We start from the raw sequence: 25,329 nt of genomic DNA on the forward strand, positions 1-25,329 counted from the left end.
TCGTGTTTATTACAAAATGCATTCTTTTTGTCCAAAACAATTACAATTCCCCTGATGTTTTCCTGACCTTGCAGCAGGCAAACCTACAGGTAAATGGTCATCAGCCACTGCCACTTCTTTTAGTTTTTGGGGCTTAAGTATGGTAAACTTTGAGCTCACTGGAAGCTGTGTTTGGTTCTTGTTTTGCAGAGACGACGGATTCTGGCAGCCCACCCTTTGCTCTCATAACCAACATGAAGGCTCAGCTGCACATGGCCCTGGAGCGGAACTCATGGTTGCAGAAGAGGATTGAGGATCTGGAGGAGGAGCGAGACTTTCTGCGCTGCCAGCTTGACAAGTTCATATCCTGTGCTAAGACTGAAGCAGGTGAGCCGAGTGCTAACCGGCAACAGACTTGTGGTGGTGGAATACTGATTTTGTCTGAATTTCTTAAGCTTTTCATGCTAAAAGGTATGGAAGACTGATCCAAAATGTGTGGAACCAAAGCGTGTTTTGTGCCTTGATTCTGAGGTTAAATTTTCTAATAAAGGCCAACAGTGGGTGTGGTTGGGGTCTGTCAGTAATGATAAGAAATTACCTTTGCGTGTCCATAAATCTCCCTGAGTAAAGTTCTCAATGGCTGGGGTGTTCAACAGAGGAGGGCTGGGCTTTAAGGCTGGGGATTTGAGATTTCTTATGAAGCACCGAGCATATGGGGCTGAATGAGAGGATGTGTTCTGGTATTAAGGATAATCTTTGTGTTTTCATTTCAACGAGCCTCTTTCCCAATAGCCTGAAAAGGCTTCAAGTCAAAACAAAATTTTCAATGCGATCACCATTTGTGGTTTCCCTGCACTTACATAGCAGGTCTGAATAATTAAATGAAGTTGAGGTGTCGATGCAACCTAGAGAATTAGAATTAAGATAATTCATTTTTTTTTAATTTCCAATGATAGTAATAATAGAGCAAAAAAAAGAAATTGCATTTATTTATTTTTTCATAGAACTTAAAGCTTTATTATTAAATGTATAATCTAGGCAGTAATTGGCCTTCCTTACCAGTTTCATAATCATTTCTGTTTGTTTCTTTATTCTTATGAAGCTGCTAACCTCAACCATAAGGAGGAGAACGAAAAATAGAGTTAATATTTCGCCCTATGTAATGAGGACACTGTTCTTTTAGTCTTGGACTTTTTTGTGTGAATTTGTTCATACGTTTCCTCAGAGTTTCTTAGCATCACTTGGACCAGTTGGGCTAACACACCTCTCTAATAAACATAATTTGTATAACAAAATCCCTGAACTGGGAAGATCATGATGTCCTCTTGACCTAGAGCCGTTTGGCTATCCTTTGCTAATGCTGTGTGGATACTGGGAAGAGAGAGATGGAAGTCACTGAATAGGAACAGATGCATTTTGCAAATGAAATCATTTAGATATACATATGAAATCCTGTGAAATTAACAGTAGTTGTCATTTACAGAGTACTCTGCAACTAAACTTCCTTTCTTCGCTTCTAGCTATCAATTCACTACAGAACACATTTATGTATACTTATTTCTGAATGCAGCATAACAATATTATTATTTCCTTGATTTTTCTCTCCATTTTTCCTTTTCTGTCCTCACTCCCTTCTCCCACCTTCTGTCCTTTATTACTTCTTCAGAAGACCATGCCCGAAGTAAACAAGTCACCCGGTGGGCAGAGCCCAACGAGTGTCGAAACGGTGATGTCACTGACAACGACAGCTTGCTGTCCTCCATCAGCAATCATTCCGAGGAAGGGAGCTCCATGGCAGAGCGCAAGAAGCCCGTCCAGAAAGCCAGAGTGGGCCAGAGGCGGATTGGCAAACCCAAGGGCCGAGAGAGGCAGAGGGGTAGGTAGTAGCACGTGAGAGCTGCACCAGCACTATTACAAACATTTTTAGAAATATCTTATTTCACTTAAGTTGGTTTGTTGCAAAAGCTTGATGTTAGAACATGTAGTCTCACCCAATAAGTAATTCATAAAGCTAAGAAGAAATATAAAAAAAATGACCCTATGACTTTTAAGGGCATTTTCGTCTGGTTGAGGTGCAGAGCATATGACAAAGGTGGTCATGACTATCGTGAAAGGTGAATACCTTTGTTGTTGCATGGCCCTAACAGTTTCAAACAGGATTTGCCTTGCCCACTGTGCCATTATCCAAAAATGCCAAGGCAGGAGGATGCTCCCAATACAGTAACAAGAACAGAAGGAAAAGTAGGACCTAATTGCTGATTGGCTGTTGACGGCCAGGAGATAATATGTCCCAGGTTGGGTCGATTATGTGATAGGGCGTTGTGCCACAATAATAAAATAGCCATGCTCCAAGGCCAGTATCTAGCCCCCAGGCATGTCATCTTCCTCACCCTCCTCATTTTTCTTTCCCGTCCAGGGAAGGGGAACAGCGCCAATTAGAGTATGTGACCCGTGATATATGCAAGCAGTGAATATTCACTGTGCTACTTTAGCCATACAAATGACAACAGTGCTATAAAATGTGTCTAGACCTGCTGCCAATGCAGTTGGATCTGGGGTCTAACTGTCCTACTACAAGTCTTTTCAATTATGTGTACCAGGGCTACTCGCTAATATTTACTGATGGGCGAAAAGTAGGTTTTAGGGTTTAACGTGGGACCGCGTTGATTTTGAGGGGGAGGCTATCATATGAGCAAAGGATTGAAAAAAAATGTATGTGCTCTTTAGGAACCTACTAAAGACACGATAGAAAGAAGGTTTTCTTCCAAAATGCTTAATTTTTTTATACTCTCCTGATATATTCTCTAAGCAGCTCCAAGACTATGCATTGTTCAATGATGGCTGTTTCAAAGGAAATTTTAATGGGGTACTTGAGGTATATCTTGAATATTTTAAATGTATTGGTACCAAATCAAAGCCACCTGCCAGATTGGGTCAAAGTGCCTAGCCTTGAAAGAAATAGAAAGGGGAATGTTTTTTAAATGCAACAAAATTGTGAATTTTAAAATAGATACGGCGGACCATCACGCTGGTCAAAGAAAACATTTTAATTATCACATGAAATGCTGATGTGGGGTTCACCTCATGAAACATTTTAACAATATAGACTCTATTTTAAATTTTATTCTGTCAAACACTCTCTTAAAAATGTGTCCTTCAGCTCCATCATGAACACAATTTCCTGTTCTCTCGAGGGCACACTTATCCCTCAGTCTAAAGGCCCATTGCATTTTGTACCACCAGAGACCTATGTAAATGAATCTCTCTTTAGACATAAACATCTTCAGGGAAACCTAGGTAAGGGATCAACTGTTACCAAGACTCCATGTATTCTATTAAGAATTTAGAATTTAACTTAAGTTTTGCCCTATCCATTTGTGCGTAGAAATTCCCTTTCTGATGATATCTGTGCCCTAATAACATAAGAAGATTTAAACTGTTCTGCTGGAACATGCTAAGCTCAGACACTCCGGCTAAAGAGTAATGCACCTGCTCTGCGATGCATTCCCAGTGCCTAGCCGCTAATGGAGCCACCAGTCTTGGCCTATGGACGGTCCCGACTCTGTTGCACCCGGTATCCCACATAGCAGTCATCCCCATATGCAACTGTGTTCACAGTCTCCAGCTTTAGGAGCACTCTCCACTTCTACTATTCCCATGAATAATTGACCAATTCTTTATTTGCTCCCGAAGATCTGAACTAAGCAGCCAAGCACATAGTCTCTGCACACCGGGATCTGTAGCAGCAAACACCTTGTGCTCTGTATCTGTGCCAACCACCAAGCAGCCCTCTGGATCCATAAGGAGTGCCCTGGGTGCTACTAGCAAACACACTATCAAGCAACATTCAGCATCAGGGTCTGACACCAGCTTCCAGGACAATGCACTGCAATAGCCTTCCTACGTTCCAGCTGCAATACAGCACACAGGGTAGCTGGAATATGTACTCTGGTTGCAGCTTCCAGAAAACTCCACTCCTTCACCAGTCTTCAACTCAGAAACAGTAGCCAAGCGACACGTATACTTCCTCGTATGTGGCAACAGTACCCAGGGCCATGGCTATCAAGCTTGGTAGGCCCGCAAGATTCAAGCAGCACCCAGTTCAGCAGTCATCTTCAAGTCAATACAACCAAGGGCCACTGAAATATACTGTGTGCAATCCTGCATCCGACCACACCCACCCACCCATGATTTCTTATGCTTAGTAGCAGGCTTGGTTGCAGAAAAATGTATAGCTGCTGCCGAAGTAGTTCTTTATCATTGCTATCAAGTCACCCCATGACACACACAAGATATCTTTTAAGCCAGGAGCACTTTTACACTTGGATTTGAGCCCATACTTTTTTTTGTAACTTTTATTTGTGTTTAATGCCTTTACAACTCCAATCAAGAAGTATATATCAAAATACACATCCCTTCTTAAATGTGGAAACAGAGCTGCATGGGCGTAAGGAAACAAGAACTCAACCAGTTACAACTTGTCCAGATAACAGTACACAATATTGGTCCCATATGTTACAGTGCCCCTAGTTCGTTCAGAGTTTCCACTAGCACACCAGTCCTGCCTTTTACATCTGCTCCAGCTCGGCAATAATCCCTAACCACTTCTATGGCCCCCATTACCCATCCACCATTCCCCATTCAAGGAAGCTCTTGGTGCAAGTATTAGCGTCTACTCGCTACTTGCCAGTATACTCACAGATTTTATCTCAATCTTCACAGTGCTTCTGCCGTACAAAGGGACCTAGTATCAGCCTGTATGAAGTCTGCTCTCCGTCTCACATCACACCCTTGCAGCCAGATTGCACGACGCGGGGATACAAGGAACCACCCTCAACTGGATCCGATCATTTCTCTCCGGCAGAACCCAGAGGATCAGACTCCCCCCCTTTCATCTCCGAACCCACAGAGATCAACTGCGGAGTACCACAGGGATCATCACTCAGCCCCACGCTATACATGGCCCCCCTCGCCACCAATCTTCAGACCGCATGGGCTTAACATAATATCTTACGCCGATGACACCCAACTCATCCTCTCCCCCACAAAGGATCCTGAGGACACCAGGCTCATCTTCCAGGAAGGAATGAGGGACGTCACAGCACGGATGAAGGAAAGCTACCTGAAGCTCAACACTGAGAAAACCGAGGTCCTCATCCTGGGACCCTGCTGGGACAACACATGGTGGCCCTCAGGAGTCCTCCCACCCCTACAGATCACGCTCAGAACCTCGGCGTCATCCTCAACTCCTCCCTCACCATGACACACCAGATCAACGCCGTCGCCTCCACCAACTTAAACTGCCTCCGCATCCTCCGAAAGACCTTCAAATGTATCCCCCCGAACACAGAAAAACTATCACCCACGCACTCATAACCAGCAGACTGGACTATGGAAAGGCCCTCTACGCCGGCATCAACAGGACCCTTCTACACAAGCTCCAAACCATCAAGAATGCTGCGGCCTGACTCATCCTCGGGAACCCTCGGCATGAACGCATGACTCACCACCTTCGAGACCTTCACTGGCTCCTGGTCGTGTCGAGAAGAGACTAGCCTACAAGCTTCTCACTTATGCCTACAAATACCTCCACAGCATCGGACCCAAATACCTCAACGATAGAGTCTGCTTCCACGCACCTAAAAGAACTCTCGGATCCGCCAACCTCGCCTTAGCGGAGACACCCCGCATCCACAGAAGCAGAACAGGAGGACGGGCCTTCTCCTTCATCGCAGCCAAAACCTGGAACGAGCTCCCGGCCAGCATCAGACGCTCCCCTAACCTGCACATCTTCAAGAAAGACCACAAGACCCTGCTCTTCGACTGAGCTGGAGCTGCCTACCCCACACTCCCCCCCCCCCCCCCCCAGTGCATTGAGATCCTCACGGGTAAGTAGCGCATTTTATTAATCCCAGATTGATTGATCTGCTAGTTCCTCATCGCTTCTGACTTTTTTGCACGCATACTTCCTCTGCCCACTCCAAGACATCTTGGACCCAGGCCTCCTTCCTTCTAGGACGCCAGCGAGCTAATCCATAGATTGCAATGCGTTGTTACGCTATTGTGCCCAGAAGAAAGAATTTGTTTCATTCGTTTCAGTGTTCCTACCATCAGCAGGGCTCTCAATATCGATTATTTAAGAGTAGGTGTCCTTCCCCTAGCAATGTATGTGCCAATGGGTTGGGCCACCTTGCACCAGATAGCGTGTGTAATGGGGCAGTGCCAAACCGTGTATTTAAAGTCAGCCTTCGAGTATTCGTACCTACCACAGTGTGGGGCGGTAGTGGGGTAAATTCTGAGCAGACCAGCGGGAGTGTAATGGGTCATATGGATATAGTTCTACTGCCCGAACCTAAACAGTGCATCAGTCCACGCTGTGTTTAAGTCCTTAAGAGTCCCTCATCCACTCTTTCTCAGTGAGCTCTCCCTTTAGATGTATATGCCACTGGTCCTGCACTGTCAATGTTTGCGTTGGTTTATCTGCTCGCAGTGAGTGAAATATATGGGAAATCGGGCAGTTCATCCAGGTAAGGCCAGCAGCATCTTCAATGTCTGTAAATATAGTGACACCTTCGGAAAGGAAGGCCACTCTTTTTTTGCCCTTTGTGCTAGCTTGGTGTACTGGAGGAATGCCCCGGTTCCACCCCAAAAATCTCCTGCGCTTCTGCAAGATTTGAGCACATGCTTACTACTAAATTACCAATACTAAAAACAATAATGCATGTCCTAGACTGCATTAGATTGGAGGCTAAGACAAGTGGCCTGGTTAAATAGTTTGCACAAGAGATATGGCAATCTGGTAAGCATGCTTTACTCCTTTTCATTCCACGCCATTGCCGGCGTGCAACGAGGTCACACCCCCTTTTTAGGCCACCCCCCCTTCCGCCCTGCTTAAAAGGCGCTGAATACTAGCGCTGCCTAGAATCTGTACTCCTGAGGCGGAAAGCCGGGAGCTCCACTTTGCTATCTTAATCTTTGAGTGTCACTTGTATTTCATTGTTTTTAAAACTGAGCTCACCTTGCTTAACATTTCCTGGGCCACAAACCTCTTCTCTGGACCCAAACGAACAATCACTTGATCACACCATTGCCGGCGTGCAACGAGGCCACGCCCCCTTTTTAGGCCACGCCCTCCCCCTATCCTTCCGGGACTATAAACATGTGCCTGTGGCGGAAGCGCAGCGGACGAGCGCAGCGGGCGCGCCGTCAGCGCGCCAAAGGCGCACCTAAGGCAAGCCCGTCTTCGCCCGTCCTCGCCAAGTCATCGCCTCTCGCCAGTCCCCCTGCTCAAAAAACACGGACGGCATACCACTATGACAGGGATCTTCTCTTTGCACTCAACCCGGGCCTACGCTGTAACAAGTTAGAGGGCTGCATTGGACAAACTGCTCTTCAATGTAAATCCTGTAAATTAGTTATATCGGAGCCACGACTACCCCGACACAAAGCCATCAGGAGGAACCATGCCTCGCTCACTATCTCCCAGCTCAATGTCAGGTCCCTGGTAAAACACCATGCTGAGGTAAAAACGCTACTGATGGACGAGAACCCAGATATTATGTTCTTGTGTGAAACCTGGCTTAGGGATGAACTGACTAGCATCCCTAATCTAACGTTACCGGACGGGTTCTCCATGATGCCGCCATCTATAGAACATCTTATACCTGCTCATTTTTAAAGGAAGACATTACGGGCTGCGAATGCGCGCGTTTCAAAATCACCACTAGCCCTCACTTCTCCCTCTCTAGCCTTTTTATCTATAGACCCCCGGGGCCCACCTCTAAATTCATAGAGGAGTTCCTAGAGATAGCCCATGCATTGATCACTAGCTCCACTAACTTCACGATCCTAGGAGATTTAAACCTTCACTTTGATGCCATCTCGGATCCAACCATCAGTAATCTCCTAGCGGACCTAACAGCCTTGCAGCTGACCCCCCTTATACAATCCTCTACTCACTCTGCTGGCCACATACTTGACCCGGTTTTCACTAACATTCCAGACGCCAGAGCTGATCCTCCTAAACCCATGGGCTGGACTGATCACTCCCTCGTCACATTTGCGATTCCGGCCGCTACCCAACCCAACAGGGCGGCACCCGCCTCCTGTCTTAAACGGCCCTGGCACAAACTCCATAATATGGACTTTTATGCCAGCTTAGGAGAACCCAACTTCGAATATACAAACGACATTAACGCGTCGTATGCTGCTTTTCAAGACTGGATCACCAAAGGACTGGACACTATTATACCGGCCAAGTGGACTAGAGGACGTAACACGCCCTCTAACCCATAGTATGACGAGAACTTGAAAGTACTTAGAAAAGAATGCAAAAGAGCGGAACGTCACTGGAGGAAAGACTACAGACACGAGGACAAAAATTCTTATTTGGCCATGCTGAAATCATATCACAAAGCTATACGCGCTGCCCGCGCATCCTTCTATGCCAAGGAAATCGATTCCAGCCCCAACCCCACGAAAACAATTTTTAAACTAGTCCAAAAACTACAAAACGGTGGTAACCCTGCCTCGTATATCTCCTCCACTCAGCAGTGTGAGGACCTCGCCACTTTCTTTACAGAAAAGGTGAGGAAGATTTACAACACCTTCTCACACAACCCCGCTGATTGCACTAGCTCTCCCAACGTCCCCTTCAAGGGTTCCAGGCTCACCTATCTGCCAGCTATCTCTCATGAGGACCTAGCTAAATTCTGCAGGAAGGTGAAGTCCGGTGCCCCCTCAGATCCCATGAGACCAGCCCATTTTCTAGGAGCTTTGGACTTCTTTCTCCCCTCTGGCCTCGCTCCTCAATCTCTCCTTTTCATCGGCCACAGTACCCATATGTTGGAAACAGGCCTGGGTCACTCCCATAATCAAAAAACCTACCCTAGACCCCACAAAACCGGAGAACTACAGGCCCGTCTCACTGCTCCCCTGGGTGTCCAAACTAGTAGAGGCCCATGCGAACGCCGTACTTAATGACCATATGGCAGAAAATAACATCTTGGACCCCTCCCAACACGGGTTTAGGCCTGGTCATAGTACGGAGTCCGCACTCCTTTCCACCACTGAACACCTCCGGAGGATTATGGACACCGGTCAGAGTGCTGCGCTGATACTGCTCGATCTCAGCGCAGCCTTTGACACGGTCTCCCATGATATCCTATTGAGTCGCCTGGAAAGCATCGGGATCCAGGACCTGGCACTTGAATGGTTCCGTTCGTTCCTTACGAGCAGGTCCTTCCGTGTGTCAGCCCCCCCATTTATTTCCCAATCACAAGCTATCGGCCAAGGAGTCCCGCAGGGCTCTGCCCTCAGTCCATCCCTTTTTAATTTGTATATGCAGCCTCTTGCGGCAGTGGCCAAAGAATGGGATCTCACGCTGGTGTCGTACGCCGACGACACACAGCTGGTAATCACCCTCACTGAGATGCCCTCCACCGACGCCACAAGATTTAGGGATGGACTGGCCGCTGTCGCCAACTGGATGACTGCAAATTGCCTACAACTGAATGCAGGGAAAACCGAGGTGCTGCTCCTGGGCAAGAACCCCAGTTGCTGGAATGACCTTTGGTGCCCCCCCTTGATGGGCCCTACTCCCCCTCCCAAATCTCTGGTTAAAAACTTGGGAGTATGGTTGGACTCCGCGCTTAACTACCAGACCCACACCAAAAAAGTAGCCGCTACCTGTATTGGGCTGCTGAGAAGCCTTAATCCCATTCTAGGCTTCTTCGACCCCAAAACGCGGCAGCTCATCGTCCAATCCACCATCCTTGCCCGGTTAGACTACGCTAGCGTCCTACTACTGGGCGCTAACAAAGCTGAGACAACTAGATTTCAGCGAATTCAGAACTCAGCGGCCAGGGCAATAGTAGGCCTCCCCAGAAGGTGCTCTGCGAGAGCCACCATACACAGACTCCACTGGCTTCCAGTGGAAGCCCACATTCAATTTAAGGCCCTTACCACTGCTTTCAAAATCCTGAAAACTGATGGCCCCGAACTCCTCCGCTCGCTTCTAACACCCTACACCCCCCAACGCAACCTTCGTTCTACGGGGCAACACCTAGTAGTGGTTCCCCGCACGAAGTTCTGCCGCATCGGAGGTCGCTCCTTCAGACTTCTGGGAGCAAGGCTCTGGAACTCCCTTCCCCTCCACATCCGCCGCCTTGACAACCTGTCCGCTTTTCGCAAAGCAATAAAAACTCACCTCTTCCTTCCTCTGTAAGCCTCCCCTTTTTCTTTTCCCCCTGTAGGTTGTGCTTTGGTTCTTAGCGCCGGGACGCCCCGTTGCTGGGGCAGCTGTCGCGCTTAACAAACATATAACATAACATAACAGATAAGCTTGCTAATTGTGCTGTACCTTTTTGTGTGAGCGGAGCTTGCACATCATAGGTCATCACTATGATCTGCCCTTCATGGCACCAACCCAGAAATAACTTCAGTCATTCTCAAGCTCATGCCAGTGGACAACACACATTTTCCCCCCATAGCACCTTTGCCCAATCAGCAGGGGCCACAAATGGGACTGTGAAGGGACCAGTAAATTGACAAGCTCAGCTAGCCCTCAGATGCTTTTCCCTATGTACAAGGTGCACTTAAGCAGCACAGTGATGTTCACTGTAGCAGGTGAACTTGTTCTTCTGTCCGGATCATGACATACCAGTGCTTGAAATGGAAGTCTATTGGTTCAGTTTTTCATTATGACAGAGTACATGTTTGCTACTGAAAAATGGCAGCACCTTCCCATTAAAAAGTATTGGAATATAATAATAATAACAATAATATGATGACGCTGACACAGCGCGGTTTGCTAGGCATGATAATTCACACTGTTGCGCCTCTGGAGTTGATATCTTCCACCTTGCATGGACTTGCCCCCGATTAACATTTTTTGAGACAAGTTATTTAGAGAACTGAATGCCATGGCAGAGCTGACACAGAGCACGGACCCCATGCTGGCTCTTCTGGGTTCAAAGGCTGTACAGAAATTCGTTGGCATGGGATTTTTACTGGGCAAACGTTGGGGCGAGGGTAGAGCTCCCACTATAGCACACTGGACCAAAGACCTAGTAACTTGTCACACCCAGATAGACTTCTATGGAGAACTCTTGCCGAGAAAGTCTCATCCTAGAGATATATGGAACCCCTTGAGACAATATTTATCTAACAGGAAAGCGAACAAACGGGACAGTGGCTCACACTAATCTCCCTCTTCCCCATCCAAACAGCTGTCTCGCTCACTGACTCACCTACATGTGGATGAAGATTTGCATATATCTGACCTCAGGATAAATTGTGTTCTCTACGTGTTATTTGGTATATCCTATCCTATGCTGCGCTGTCGTTTGCTACTATGTTGGCTGTGTGAAAAATAAAGGTTTAAAAACAATTGCTAACATCCTGTGCTTTAAGCATGCTACAACCTACAACACACACTCTTGGTGGGGTGAGGGTGCCGGACTACTTTCTGCTGCCGTTGTTGACGCCTCAGGGCAGTGCTGTGCCATTCCTCTGGCTCAGCCGGCAGCCCCAACTGTTGATACAAGTGACCTACATTGCAAAGAGGGACTGATTGATTGGTGGGCCCCAGGCGGATCTTACATCCCCATGCTGATAACCCCCTGCGGGCTGAAGGTGAGGTTGGATTGACTGGAGGCAGGTGGTGAGCTGGCATGGCTGACGAGTGCACTGGGGAGCTTTGAGAAGGAGCAGTTCAGCTGCGTGGTGCAGTCTCCATCCACAAGCCTGATTCTATGCTTTGCTTCCAGTATTGACCCAGAGGACTGCTAGCGCTGCCACCACACTTGGGGACTGCTTCATTTTTTAGCTACAGAGGCAGGAAAAAAGGGAAGGACTTGGCCTGACTGCAGTCATTGAGATCGAAGGCGTTGTGGACTCAAATTTGGACTACTCCTGTGAAGCTGGTGCATGTCATACACAGCGACATAGGTGGGCCAGTGTTCAAGGACTCTTTGATATCTGTTGCGACACCGGTGGCCTCGTTGGACAGCCTAGCAATACGATCTGAAACTTGGCTGCATTTGCCATCCGGTTGGGGACTGGGGGGCCAGGGTTTACCATCCTGTGGTGGCAGTAGGTCTGCATGCAAGATTGAAGTTCCACCCCCCACCCCCACCCCCCATCCTCTCAAAGTAGGGTGATGAAGGAGAAGAAAAAGGGCAAGGCTCACTGAGCAAGGACACTTAGTCAAATGTACAAGGCATCACCTGGAACCGACACTCCCACCCCCAAAGCATAAGGCCAAGGGAAAGATGGCAGCATCCTTGGGGAACACCCTGATTCCACAGACAAAATATTGCAGGCCATTGCTGCGTCCCTGGAAGGGCAAATAGGTTCAGGGGACTCGGAGGTCACCTTGCTCCGCTAAGATCTGAAAAACGTAGTAGGCCTAGATTTGGAGGCAGAACCCAGACTCTTCTTACTGGAAAAGTCAGTCAAATCTCTAATCGCCAAGGTACATAAATTAAAAGCCACAAACCTGGATCTGTTCTTCAGAGTGGAGGATGCAGAGGGGCAACAGTGCCGAAATAACTTGCGGCTGGTGGGATTTTCAGAAAGAGTGGAGGGGAATACTCTAGAGCACATCCTGGAACGATGGTTGGGCAATCTCCTCCCCTTGGACAAGCTGTCTTCTATTTCATAATTGAGTGATGCTATAGGGCCTTGGGCCAGCAAGCCCTCCCCTGGTGATCCCCTCCCCTGGACCTTATAGCCGATTCTCAAACTACACAGATAGGGAAGTGATTCTACAATTCACTAGGACACAGAGGGAAATACTTTACGGACCTAAAAAAGTTTAATTTTCCCGGATTGTACTTGATTGGTGTAGCAACGAAGCAGAACATTTTGAGAATCCAGAGGACGCCTGGTCATGGGTGGAGGAGCACGCACAACACCTGCATAAACAGTTGGAGCAAGCACTGGACTCCGATGGTCGTGCGAGTTGGAGGAGCACTAGAACTTGTAGACATAGGAGTACTAGGAGACATTACCTAAGGGGTCCTTAATGGCCTTCACAATCCAAACGTCTCAATCTCCAAACTGTCTCCGCAAAGCGACATCAGATTAAGACAATCTGACATAGACTATACCCATGTGTGGGCATATCTGCCGGAGTGGATGTGTCCCTTTGATATCTAAGTTCACCCTTAGATATCACCAGTGCACAGTGAAGTCATACCAAGTACACTGACTGGTTACTCATCATTACGATTTTCCCCGCTACAGTGTACCCCAAGGTGTTTGGTACCATACACCTCGTGGTGATAAACTCACACTGATGCCAGTGCTGTATTTCTTAATAAATGCACCCTGAGGGCACCTTAGAGGTGCCCACCGAAAGCCTACATATCCCTACTGTGTTCACTGACTGGCAGCACCATAGACAAGTTTCTGACCCTCTGATGTGAGAACCTTTGCTCTCAGAGGTCAGAAACAAAGCCTGTTGTGGGCAGAGGTGTCTACACCTCCTCCAAGAAAGAACTGCATTCCATGGCAGGAAGCTTCAGAGGCCTTGTCCCCTTTGTTACACGAACCAGGTCTCTTCTGATAGTGGTGATACCCACCCCCCTGTCCTGATAAGTTTAGGAGGTGTGCCCACATTAAGCCAGCACCACCCCTAAGGTGGACTAGGTGATGTGGACTCCACTTTTCATATTCCTCCATCTTGTTTTGGACTGAATTATCATTCTAGGGTCAGGGTTATGCCCACTTCCCATAGGATGTGGTCATATACAGGGTGAAGACATTCAAAGGTAGGCAGTCCATTGGCTACTACCTGTCACTCCCCTTAACACCCCCAGATTGAGTATTTAGGTGGCACCCCTTAACACAAGAATTCCGATTCGATAGATCAAGAGAAGAAAGATGAAGAAGAGTCACTGCCTGGAGAGAACAGCAGAAAAGCTGAGAACTTTTGGCGTGCTCACAACTCATCTGACAGTCATGATAGAGTGGCTTGCCTTGCAAGATGGAGAGCTACCAAAGCCTTGTGTAGGCTGCCAGCACTTCGAAAATTGCCTACAGTCTCCCTTGGAAAAGGTGAGCTACTCCCCTGCAGTCTGCAGGCACCAACAAGCAGAGACCGGTCCACTGACTTACAGCTCCCCATCCCGACCGACGCCGCAGATGGCCAAGAGAAGATACTCATGCTCTGGAAGGTCAGATATGTCTCCCCACTGAGGTTGAAGACACCAGGATGAACCAGAGTTGTGCAGCACCAACCACCAGGGTAACAGTCGACATGCACCATTCACCAACAGTGAAAATCCAGTCTGGATTCCCCCTGCACCACAACTTAGCAGCCATCGAGGGACGTCAGCATCATTGAGACCCACTTCATGACTTTCCCAGCTGTCCTGACTTTTGCTCCTGCCAGCTGTTTGCCTCTAACTGCAAGTAGCATCTTCGCGCACCAGCCGAGGCGCCCTAACCACTCTGCACCTTAGCCGCCCAGCCCGGGTTCCAAAGAACCGGCTGTGTCCCCTTGCTCCAAGACCCATTGCGACCTAAGCCCGTTTTTAAGCTCTCAGACTTGTGCCCCTGTGCAGCCTATTTCCAGGTGGTCCGCCTGCACAGAAGTGTGCCTAGCTACAACCTCACCACCACCCTGCTCCCGGTAAAACCCGGGGAGTTCCCGCAGAACTGTGGTTCTGAAATTCTGGACCCTACCATTGTCCCGGTATCGAGGTCCAATACCCGTGTCCCGAAACATCAACGTACCATGACGAATTTGGTGTCGACGAACCGATAATGATTAGGACATCATTCCTATGCATTTGCGTCATGATCGAGGCATGCTAACACCCCTGAATCGTAGTTTCCGTCCCGACCCCCCAGACTCCATTTTGTAAACGGTATCCATCTTGTGTCTTGCCCTCATGATAAGTCAATTAAAGGTCGAGCTTGATCTAAAAGGACACGTCCAGTAAACCTGACTTCCCCCTGACCTGTCCCAACTGACTCCCTTGCCTCCAGCCAAACCTGTTTAGGCAGCTCCTCGCCCAGTGGCCAAACACGATAGCATCAATGCACAACATACCACAAACCATTCACCACATACAGATCATGTTTTCTACACACATACACACCTGTCCACGCTCCCTGTTTATGGCCAGTTTTATGACTAGGAGGTGCCTTCTTTTATTGGGGCTTCACCGATATCTGATGGGAATTCCGGGCCTGGCTAGGTAATCTATCACGAATTGGACATCTAAAATACGGGCTTGCCTACATGACTTCGCTCTTTTGTATTATTGTAGAAATATGTATATAGCCATATCATAAACTCAAGAATTCTTGCTTGCAGCTATTATTTTTGTATATAAGGAGAAGGCTGGTTCTGTAAAAACGAACAGTCTCCTGAGAACACATGACCCGTGCTTGTCGTGCTTCTAGGACACCTGTTACTTGGTAGCTATCAATAAAACTTGATCTCTGACTGCGACTAGAAGACTCCGTGTTTCTGTGGTCCGAAACAAGGGGGAACTCAGAGGTCTTCGGGTGTTATCCCCTGACACCACCGGGTTCTTAAAAACCCGGCACCTCAGTTGGCGCCCAACGTGGGGCTCGAACCCACGACCCTGAGATTAAGAGTCTCATGCTCTACCAACTGAGCTCTGATTCAGTGCGTAGACGATCTGCTGATCGCTGCAGACACTGAAGAGATTTGCAAGAAAGCTACGTTATCATTATTACGTAACTTATGTGACATGAAGCACAAAGTCTCTCTTTCCAAACTACAATTTTGCAGACAAGAAGTAACCTACTTAGGTCACATCTTGTCGAAGGAGGGAAGGAGACTGACACCAGAAAGAATACAGGCAATTGCAGAACTGAGTGCCCCAAGAACACAGAGAGAGGTTCGAGCTTTCTTGGGCATTACATCGTACTGTAGACAATGGATACCGAAATTTCTCACTACTAGCTAAACCCTTGCTGGCACTACTCTGTAAAGACACGCCAAATCCTATGCCTTGGTCTGAAGATTGCCAGACGAGTTTCCACGAGTTGCGTGATGCATTGTGTTCGGCTCCTGTATTGGGAAACCCCAACTACAGTAAGCCTTTTGCATTATATGTCCATGAGAAGGAAGGTTGTGCCTTATCAGTTTTAACACAACATTTTGGGGACAGACAGCGCCCATGCGCGTATTTTTCGGCAACTCTAGACCCTGTGGCTAAAGCCCTACCAAGTTGTCTGAGGGCTACCGCCGCAGCAGCTGTCTGCATCCGACAATCCGCTGGATTAGTCATGAATAATACTCTGATCGTTATGGTTCCGCATGCAGTAGACATTTTACTAAACAGGACGAAGACACAACGCCTTACAAGCGCTCGACTATCCAGTTACGAACTTACGCTGCTAGCAAGTCACATCCACATAAAGAGGTGCGATACACTGAATCCCGCAACGTTATTACCCATTCCGACAGAAACAGACAAGATTGATAACCATGACTGCTGTTTTAGGACAGAAGAAGAGACAAAAGGGAGAGTAGACTTACAGGACACTCCCCTTCCTGAATGCAACGATACTTTATGGGTTGATGGTTCATGTTTCAAGCTGCCGAATGATGATACGGCTGCAGCATATGCCGTAACGACATTACACACCATTATAGAGACCGCGCGCATTTCCCATAATTCTGCACAAGCTGCAGAGCTAATTGCGCTTACCAGAGCATGTGTGTTAGCGAAAGGAAAGCGAGTGAATGTGTACACTGACAGCCAATACGCCTTTGGTGTGGCTCACAGTTTTGGGAGACTGTGGCGTGAACGTGGGTTTCTTACGTCACATGGTGCAAAGATACAACATGGTCAGCTAGTTAATGAGCTCCTCCAGTCACTGACCTTGCCACTACAAGTTGCCATTGTAAAATGCAGTGCACACAAAAAGATTCAGGATGATGTTGGCCGCGGGAATGCATTTGCAGACGAGGTTGCAAAAGAGACTGCAAGGAACACAATGAGTCGAATGTATGTTGTAGGTCCCGCTAGATGGATTACTGATGTAGGAATGTGTGAGGACACCATCGAAAGCGTGAAATCTATACAAGCCGAGGCAACTGAGAAAGAGGTGAATGAATGGAGAGAAAGTAAGGGTAGGTTAGATGCGAATGGTTGTTGGGTCGAATTGTCAGAACACCAGCGATGGCTATTACCTAACGCATATGTACTTGCAGTAGTAACAATGGCTCATGGATTTGCGCACATCAGTCCGAAAGGAATCTGTAAAGTATTGGCCCCAGTATGGCAAAACAGCAATATCCCGAAATATGCAGAGAATGTGGTCAGAAACTGTATGGTGTGTTTGAAGTACAATCCCGGTAGGGGAACCCCAACTCCAGCTGGTCATTTTGCGCCTCCAACGTATCCGTTCGAGGTTTTGCAGCTCGATTTCATTCACATGGAGAGATGCAACAATCTGAAGTATGTGCTCGTTGTTGTTTGCGCTTTCTCCAGGTGGGTGGAAGCGTACCCCCTTAAAGACAATACTGCCTTGTCAACTGCCAAAGCCCTTGTCAAAGAGTTCTTCCCGAGATTTGGCATGCCTAGAATCGTCTGGAGTGATAATGGAAGTGAATTCGTAGGACGCGTGATGAAGAGTGTGTGAATGTTTAGGCATACAACAAAAATTCCACTCTGCGAATCACCCCCAATCAGCTGGATTGGTAGAGTGCTACAATGGCACTTTAAAGCTCAAACTAGCCAAGATCCAAGCCTGTACAGGTCTTAAATGGCCTGACGCCTTGCCCCTAGCACTCTTGTCAACCAGAATGACAGTCCATTCCAGATTAGGACTTAGCCCCCATGAGATAGTGTTTGGCCGCCCAGCCAACGTCTGGGGCGTGCCAAGGCCAAACAAACTCAGCGAAATAGAGCACCCCGTACTGCTTGACTATTTGTGCGAATTGACAACTAAATTGCGTGTTTTACACCAACAGGTTCACAGTTCCTCTCCACCAGCCTCTGACGATCCAGGTCACTCCATCACACCCGGCCCGTGGGTCTTGGTGCGGAATTTCCAGCGCACAAACAACGGACAGCCGAGGTGGACCGGACCTTACCTGGTACTTCTTTCCACGAAATCAGCGGTTCGGGTGGAAGGCAAAAAGAACTGGGTGCACGGGACCCATTGTAAACGGGTCCCTCTGCCCCTTCCATACGACCGGTGGGTCAACGAAGGAATTGCCGACTCCGAGACAGAATCCATACCTCGTTTCATCCCTTTCAGCGATGCACGTTTAAAAGAAACTGGTACCGAAAAGGAGAGTGATCATATTTTACAAGGATTTGTGCCACAGTCTATGCAGTTGGACACTACCGAACCTGAGACATTGTTTGAAGACCACACCGTACCTGGGAAACAACAATATAATCTAAGGTCAAGACAAAGAGACTAATAAAAAAAAAAAAAACGAATGTGATTTTCCCTTGCCCCAAGAACTATTTTTGATTTTTCAGCTCTCTCACTCTCAGGAAACTTGCTCATTTTTGATTTTCGAACCGCCATCCGGTTCTGCTGCTAGGGTCGCGGTTGAAGGCTGGGGAGTGCAACTGGGGACGTTTAGGTCAACGGTTCTGGTTGGTCCAAGGGAGTTACCCCGGACTGAACAGAGCGCACTCCCTGGAAGAACCAACCTACCACCGCGGGCAGCAACTAGAGGATGGAGTTTCCTAGGGTAAAGAGACCTACCGGATTCCCGAACATTGAAAGACAACTATGCACTGTACTGGCCAAAAGAAAGTTTTTGATAACATGTATTTTAATGTTGTGTAGCATAACGATGTTTTTGACTGGTTATACTCTATTCGTATTCCAAGTTACCTTTTCGAATGACACCCGGCCACAGCCTCCTCCTACTATCTCTCCACACTACTTTCACCCTCTACCTGAACACGAATCTGCCAGAAGACTCGAATTTGTAAATAACTCATTCATTCAACTCCTACACCAACACCAGTCCATCATGAACACATCGAACTGTTGGATATGTGGACTCATGCCACACACAACGGATAAGGGTATCCCATACTTCATCCTGCCTTTCAGTTATTATGGTTCTCTGTGGGCTTTCCAGACCATGTTTCTATTCGCCCTAGAACCATACCCGACACGTTCTACTGAAAGTGATTCCAGTAACAAGGCACTAATAGCAGGGATAAGAAATATGAGTAGAGAGTTCGACACCTATCTTACGATTCCCAAAGATGAACTCACTCCGTACACTCGTTGGAACGTAACTAAATATGGGGTTTACCTGAGTAAGAGCCAGACAGCAAAGAAATCCCGCCCAGTTTGGATAGTACCCAACCGAGGTCACTTATGTTTACAAGGTATCGGCAGGGATCCCAAAGCACAATTAGGAAAGAGTATATGCACGGAAACGTATGTGTTCGCTTCCCGAACTTCCCCTATACTATTAGCAGCCAAAGGCACGTATTTCGTCTGCCATGACCAAGCTTACACCTGGTTGCCCCCTGACTTCTCAGGTACATGCTTTATCGCATTTCTGCTGCCTCCCACCTACACGGCCAGAGCAGATTATCATCGGACAAGGACAGCTAGAGGTGTCATGAGTAAAGACGACACCGCGGGTCAGGAATTCGCTGACTTCGCAAAGGGTTTTCTGCCATTCTGGGGGCCTATGGTCACAGCAGGAATATTCGCCAGTTATCGAGGATAGTTGAATCCGCCGTGATTACAACGGCCCGAGCTCTTGGCAATTTGACGACCGAACTTCAGTCGGATCGACTTATGACTCTTCAGAACCGAGTTGCCCTAGATATCATACTCGCCGATCGTGGTGGTGTGTGTAGAGTGATCCAATCCAGTTGTTGCATTTTCATCCCTGATAACGCACCGACGGTGTACCAGGCCATCTCTAAGTTACATGAGATATCTGGTTCCCTTCACGTAGAAAAAGGGGACTGGTCCTTGCTAGTGTGGTTCTGGGGACTGATCGCTACCTGGGGATGGAAAACATTGATCTTCATTGGGATGATCTTAGCACTTCTGTTTATGTTTTGCCTGTGTGTACAGTGCGCTCCTGCACTGTGTGGCCTCTGTGCTACGTCATGTGTACGGAAGCCTGTGTCAAGGGACGAACTGAGCAACAGAATGATGCTACAACAGCATCTCCACGAATTCCTTCATACAGATTTAGAGTCGGATTAACATGAATTATTGCCTTATATGAGGGCAAAAGGAGGGTCTGTGGTTCTGAAATTCTGGACCCTACCATTGTCCCGGTGTCGAGGTCCAATACCCGTGTCCTGAAACATCAACGTACCATGACGAATTTGGTGTCGACGAACCGATAATGATTAGGACATCATTCCTATGCATTTGCGTTATGATCGAGGCATGCTAACACCCCTGAATCGTAGTTTCCGTCCCGACCCCCCAGACTCCATTTTGTAAACGGTATCCATCTTGTGTCTTGCCCTCATGATAAGTCAATTAAAGGTCGAGCTTGATCTAAAAGGACACGTCCACCTTCCCTGACTTCCCCCTGACCTGTCCCAACTGACTCCCTTGCCTCCAGCCAAACCTGTTTAGGCAGCTCCTCGCCCAGTGGCCAAACACGATAGCATCAATGCACAATATACCACAAACCTTTCACCACATACAGATCATGTTTTCTACACACATACACACCTGTCCACGCTCCCTGTTTATGGCCAGTTTTATGACTAGGAGGTGCCTTCTTTTATTGGGGCTTCACCGATATCTGATGGGAATTCCGGGCCTGGCTAGGTAATCTATCACGAATTGGACATCTAAAATACGGGCTTGCCTACATGACTTCGCTCTTTTGTATTATTGTAGAAATATGTATATAGCCATATCATAAACTCAAGAATTCTTTTTTTTTTTTTTTTTTTTCTTTTTTTTTTTTAAACTGTTTTATTAATTTTGTGCGCTCAACATACAATCTCAATTCTCCAATCACCCTCTCATGTTCCATATCTGTCTGTCCCTCCCGCACATTCCCCTTCAACCAATCCTAAGCATGACATCCCCCCTCCCCCTCTACCCTCACCCCCCCCTTGTCAGTGTGCCTCCACGCCCCCGCTACGACTAGTCATATCCAACCTTCATACGGCAGGCATCAATCCCTTCCGTCCGCTGCCCGCATCAAAGTTCAGGTATGGTCCAGCACTACCCAAGCCCCCCATTCCAACCCCAGCGTTCGGTATCGCACGTGGCCCGCCTCCTCCCTGCTTCCGGGCTCCCAGTCTAAGTCCCCTCCCCTGCTTCTGCAACCTCCTCCTCTCCCCGTCCCGTGTCCCCTTCCATATTTGCCGTTTCGCCCGCCTCCCCACCATCATCCGCCTCCATAAGTGACTGCAAATCTGTCACAAGCGCGCTCCATGCCCTCGCAGTCTCTAGCGCCTTATCATTTGCTGCTCGCATAGCTAATTGCAAACGAAGAGAACCTTCATACGAGGCCCATTGCAGGAAGCACCTCCGCCATCTCAGGAAGTTAGGTCCCCCTCTAGATTTCCAGTGTAGTGTAAGTTCCCTTTTAGCCATTATGAACCCCAAATCATAAAACTTACTGGTGATCTTAGTGGCAGGAGTGTGGGGAAACCAGAGTAGTAGGCATGCACCCGCGTCCGCATCAATACGCCGACCCGTGACCTCGTTCAGGCATGTGAAAATCTCAATCCAGTACGTGCCAAGCCCTGTACACGACCAAAACATATGCTCAAAGTCAGCGTCCTCCGCAGCACAACGCGGGCAAAGCGTTTGCGCGCCTCCGAAGATCCGGTGAATCCTGGCAGGCGTCCAGTACGCCCTATGGAGTGTGTAGTACTGGACCAGTTGGAACCGAACATTACGGGTGCCCTTCCAGGCTCTACGTACAAGCTGGGGCCAGGTCGTCTCCGGTATCTGCCGACCAAGGTCAGCCTCCCAGCGCTCCCGCAGCCCATCAAGAGGAGTGGGATCAGCTAGTGCCAGCCTCCTGTACAGGCACGTGATGGCCTTATAGGTGCCAGCTGCCATCACTACATATTGGCAGCCCGTTGACGTGGGTGGTTCCACCAGCCCCATCCTCCATCGCCTCTGAATCCCAGCAACCAAGGCCGCATGTAACAGGAAGTCACCCCTCGGCAGCCCGAAGGCCTCCTGTAGAGCGCCGAACGGCATCAAAGCTCCGTCCCGGTATAAGTCCCCTAGCATGTGAACCCCGAGCTCCTCCCAGTTGGCAAGCGCCGACCAGTCCCCGCCATGCGGGATGGCAGTACACATCCCCAGGGGAATCTCCGGTGCATACGGCGCACGACACCCCACCCGTCTATGGCTACGCAGCCAACACTTGCGAAGAGTGCGTTCTTCGAGAGTCAGCCGCTCCAGCCGAATCTCCTGTTGGAGCACAATAAAGGACAGAACATGGCGCTGTACTAGCCGACCCTGCGGGCCGTCCGGTCCCCTAAATTCCCGCGCCACCGCCTGCGTGAGCCACTGAAGCTGTGCGGCCAAGTAATACCATTCAAAGTCTGGCACAGCCAGGCCGCCCTCCTCCCGGGACCTAAGTAAAATATTCAGGGCTACGCGACGCCTTCCAGTACCCCAGATAAAGCCTATCACCACAGACCTCAGAGTTCGGAAGAAAGAGGATGGGATCCACACCGGTAGCGTGCGAAAAAAATAAAGTAATCGCGGCAGGACCACCATTTTCAGCAAGGCTATCCGCCCTGCTACAGATAACGGGAGGGCACGCCAAAACCTCATGCTACCTCTAATACCCCTCATGACTCTTCCCACATTCCGCTCATACAGGAGCGACGGAGTGTGATATATATGAACTCCGAGGTACTGCAGACAATCCGGTTCCCAGCGCAGACCATCCAACACCGCTGGTTGAACGCCGCAGGAAGTTAATGGGAATAGGCAGGTCTTAGACCAGTTAACCCGAAGGCCCGATAGGTCCCCGAATTCCCGAAGCAAGGAGCGTGCTCCCATCACGGACGCATCTACATCTGCCAGGAACAGCAAGAGATCGTCGGCATACAGGGAGATATAATGCACATCGCCTCGGGACAATACCCCATCAAAGGACTGTCCCCGTCGGGCCCGCGCCGCCAGCGGTTCAATTGCCAAAGCGAAAAGGAGCGGAGACAAGGAGCAACCCTGTCTGGTGCCCCGACCAACCTGGCATGCCGCAGATACAGAGCGGCCCGTTCGAACCCTAGCAGTAGCCGACTCGTAAAGCAGCCTCGTCCAGCGGACAAAGCCATCTCCCAGCCCGAACCGATGGAGGACGCGGAACAGATAAGGCCATTCCACACTGTCGAAGGCCTTTTCAATGTCTACTGATAACACGGCCGCCCCCGCAGGGCCCTCCCCCTCAACCTCCATGACTCTTATCAGACGCCGTATGCACGTCAAGGTGTTCCTAGTGGGGATAAAGCCCGACTGGTCCGGGTGAACCAGCGAGCACATATGGGCAGTCAGCCTCGTTGCTAAAATTCTGCTCAGCACCTTGTAGTCCACCGTGAGCATCGATAGCGGACGGTACGCCGTTCTAGCCGTGGGGTCGCCGCCCTTTTTCAACAACGGGATTACAATCGCCTCACGCGCCGACGCCGGTAGTTTACCCTGCTCCCAGGCCTCCCCATAGACCTGGTGGAGGCGAGGTGCCAGCAGATCCACGTACGCCGCGTAAAACTCAACAAGGAGGCCATCCCCCCCCGGAGTTTTCTTCCTGGCCATATGTTTAATCGCCGCCCTAATCTCCCCCGGTGTGATAGCCGCCCCAAGCGAGGCTCCCTGCTCCGGATCTAGCCGTGGTAGCTGAGCCTCTTCAAGAAAGGCATCCAGTGTCGCAGGGCACTCCGCCATCCGACTCCGATAAAGTTCCGTGTAATAATCCCGGAACTGAGTGTTAATCTCCAGCTGTGAATGGACCACTTCCCCAGCCGATGTGGCTAACGATAAAATCGGTGTGCCCCTAGTATCAGGGGCTGCCAACCATGCTAGCAGCGAACCGGCCCGATCCCGTTCCGCATGCGCTCGGACCATGTACTCCCGGTAGTCATGGCAGCGGAGCCTCTCCACCTGGGCGGCCACCCGTTCCCGGGCTTCCAGCACTCCGTCTCTATTGCCGCCCGCCACGTGACTGTTCCTCTCCGCCTGCCGCAGTGCATCCTCCTCCCGTGTGACATCTGCCAGAAACGTTCGGCGAACCCCCGACGAAGACGAGAGGCACGCGCCCCTCACCACCACCTTGAAGGCGTCCCATTCAATTGCTCGAGTGGACGCAGTCCCCGCGTTCGCAAGGAAGTAACGCTCAGTGCAATCCTGCAGTTCAGCTCGGAAAACTGGGTCCTCCAGCGTCAGCGGGTTCAGCCGCCAAGTAGGGACCGGCTGCCGCTGCCTGGTCCAGAGGACCGTAAGCAGGCAAGGGTTATGGTCCGATATGGTCCGTGCTAGATACTCGCAATCCTGCGTGAGCTCCTGCGCCCCACCTGAGCAAAGAAAAGTGTCGAGACGCACATGTAAGTCATGTGGTACCGAGTGGAACGAATAGTCCCTATCCGCAGGGTGGCATGTCCGCCACGCGTCTCGGAGTCTCCAGCGGTCCTGCCAATCCCTTCGAGCCTTGGCCACTCTACGCACCACCGACCCAACCAGCGGGGGATGGGAACGGTCCATCTCAACATCTGCCACCGAGTTAAAGTCCCCTCCCATGTACACCGTGTTGACGAGCACATCCGATAGGCGGCTTGACAAAACAGAGAAAAACGCTACCTGATCAAAGTTGGGGGCATACACACTGCAAAACGCCACATCCCGGCCATCCAGCCGCCCCGACACCGCCACAAATCTCCCGTCCTGATCCACTCTGGTGACCAATGGCTGAAAGGGGACACCCGCCCGCACCCAAATAAGCACCCCTCTAGCATGCGCAGAGTAAGTAGTATAGAAGAGTTGCCCTCTCCATCGCCGCTGCAGCGCCTGTCCCTCCGCCAAAGTTAAATGCGTCTCCTGTAAGAAAGCCACCTGAACCCCCCTCCGGACTAAGTATGCATGCACCTTATACCTCTTCCTCATGGAGTTGAGCCCCCGCACATTCCAGGTAATGCACTTCAGGTCTAATCTAGCCGCCATCTATGGGCACATAGCAGAGTCCAAGCCCCCGGATTCCCACCGGCACACTGACAATTCCCAGAAGTTCAACAATCCCAAAACATCCCCAACCAACTCCCCTCCCACCCACCCCCAGAACAGGCATCAAACAGTTGTCACCCATCCAAACCCTACCCCCGACTACGAGGGAAACTCTGGTAAAGACCAGAGACTCACAGATTACGTGAG

At 49.3% G+C, this 25,329-nt stretch overlaps 1 protein-coding gene across 2 annotated transcripts in view; it reads left to right on the forward strand.

Moving 5' to 3' along the window:
- CCDC106 (coiled-coil domain containing 106) overlaps nucleotides 1-25,329 on the forward strand; it is a 205,709-nt gene that overhangs the window by 152,407 nt on the left and 27,973 nt on the right. The window contains exons 4-5 of one of the 2 annotated variants that reach the window (XM_078654871.1): nucleotides 190-366; nucleotides 1,646-1,855. In XM_078654871.1, the coding sequence (XP_078510997.1) occupies nucleotides 190-366; nucleotides 1,646-1,855 (387 nt within the window). The remainder of the gene's footprint in view (nucleotides 1-189; nucleotides 367-1,645; nucleotides 1,856-25,329) is intronic. The other variant, XM_078654872.1, reaches the window with a different exon arrangement.

The sequence above is a fragment of the Lissotriton helveticus genome, chromosome 7 (genome assembly GCF_964261635.1).
Source record: "Lissotriton helveticus chromosome 7, aLisHel1.1, whole genome shotgun sequence".
Taxonomy (NCBI): Eukaryota; Metazoa; Chordata; class Amphibia; order Caudata; family Salamandridae; genus Lissotriton; species Lissotriton helveticus.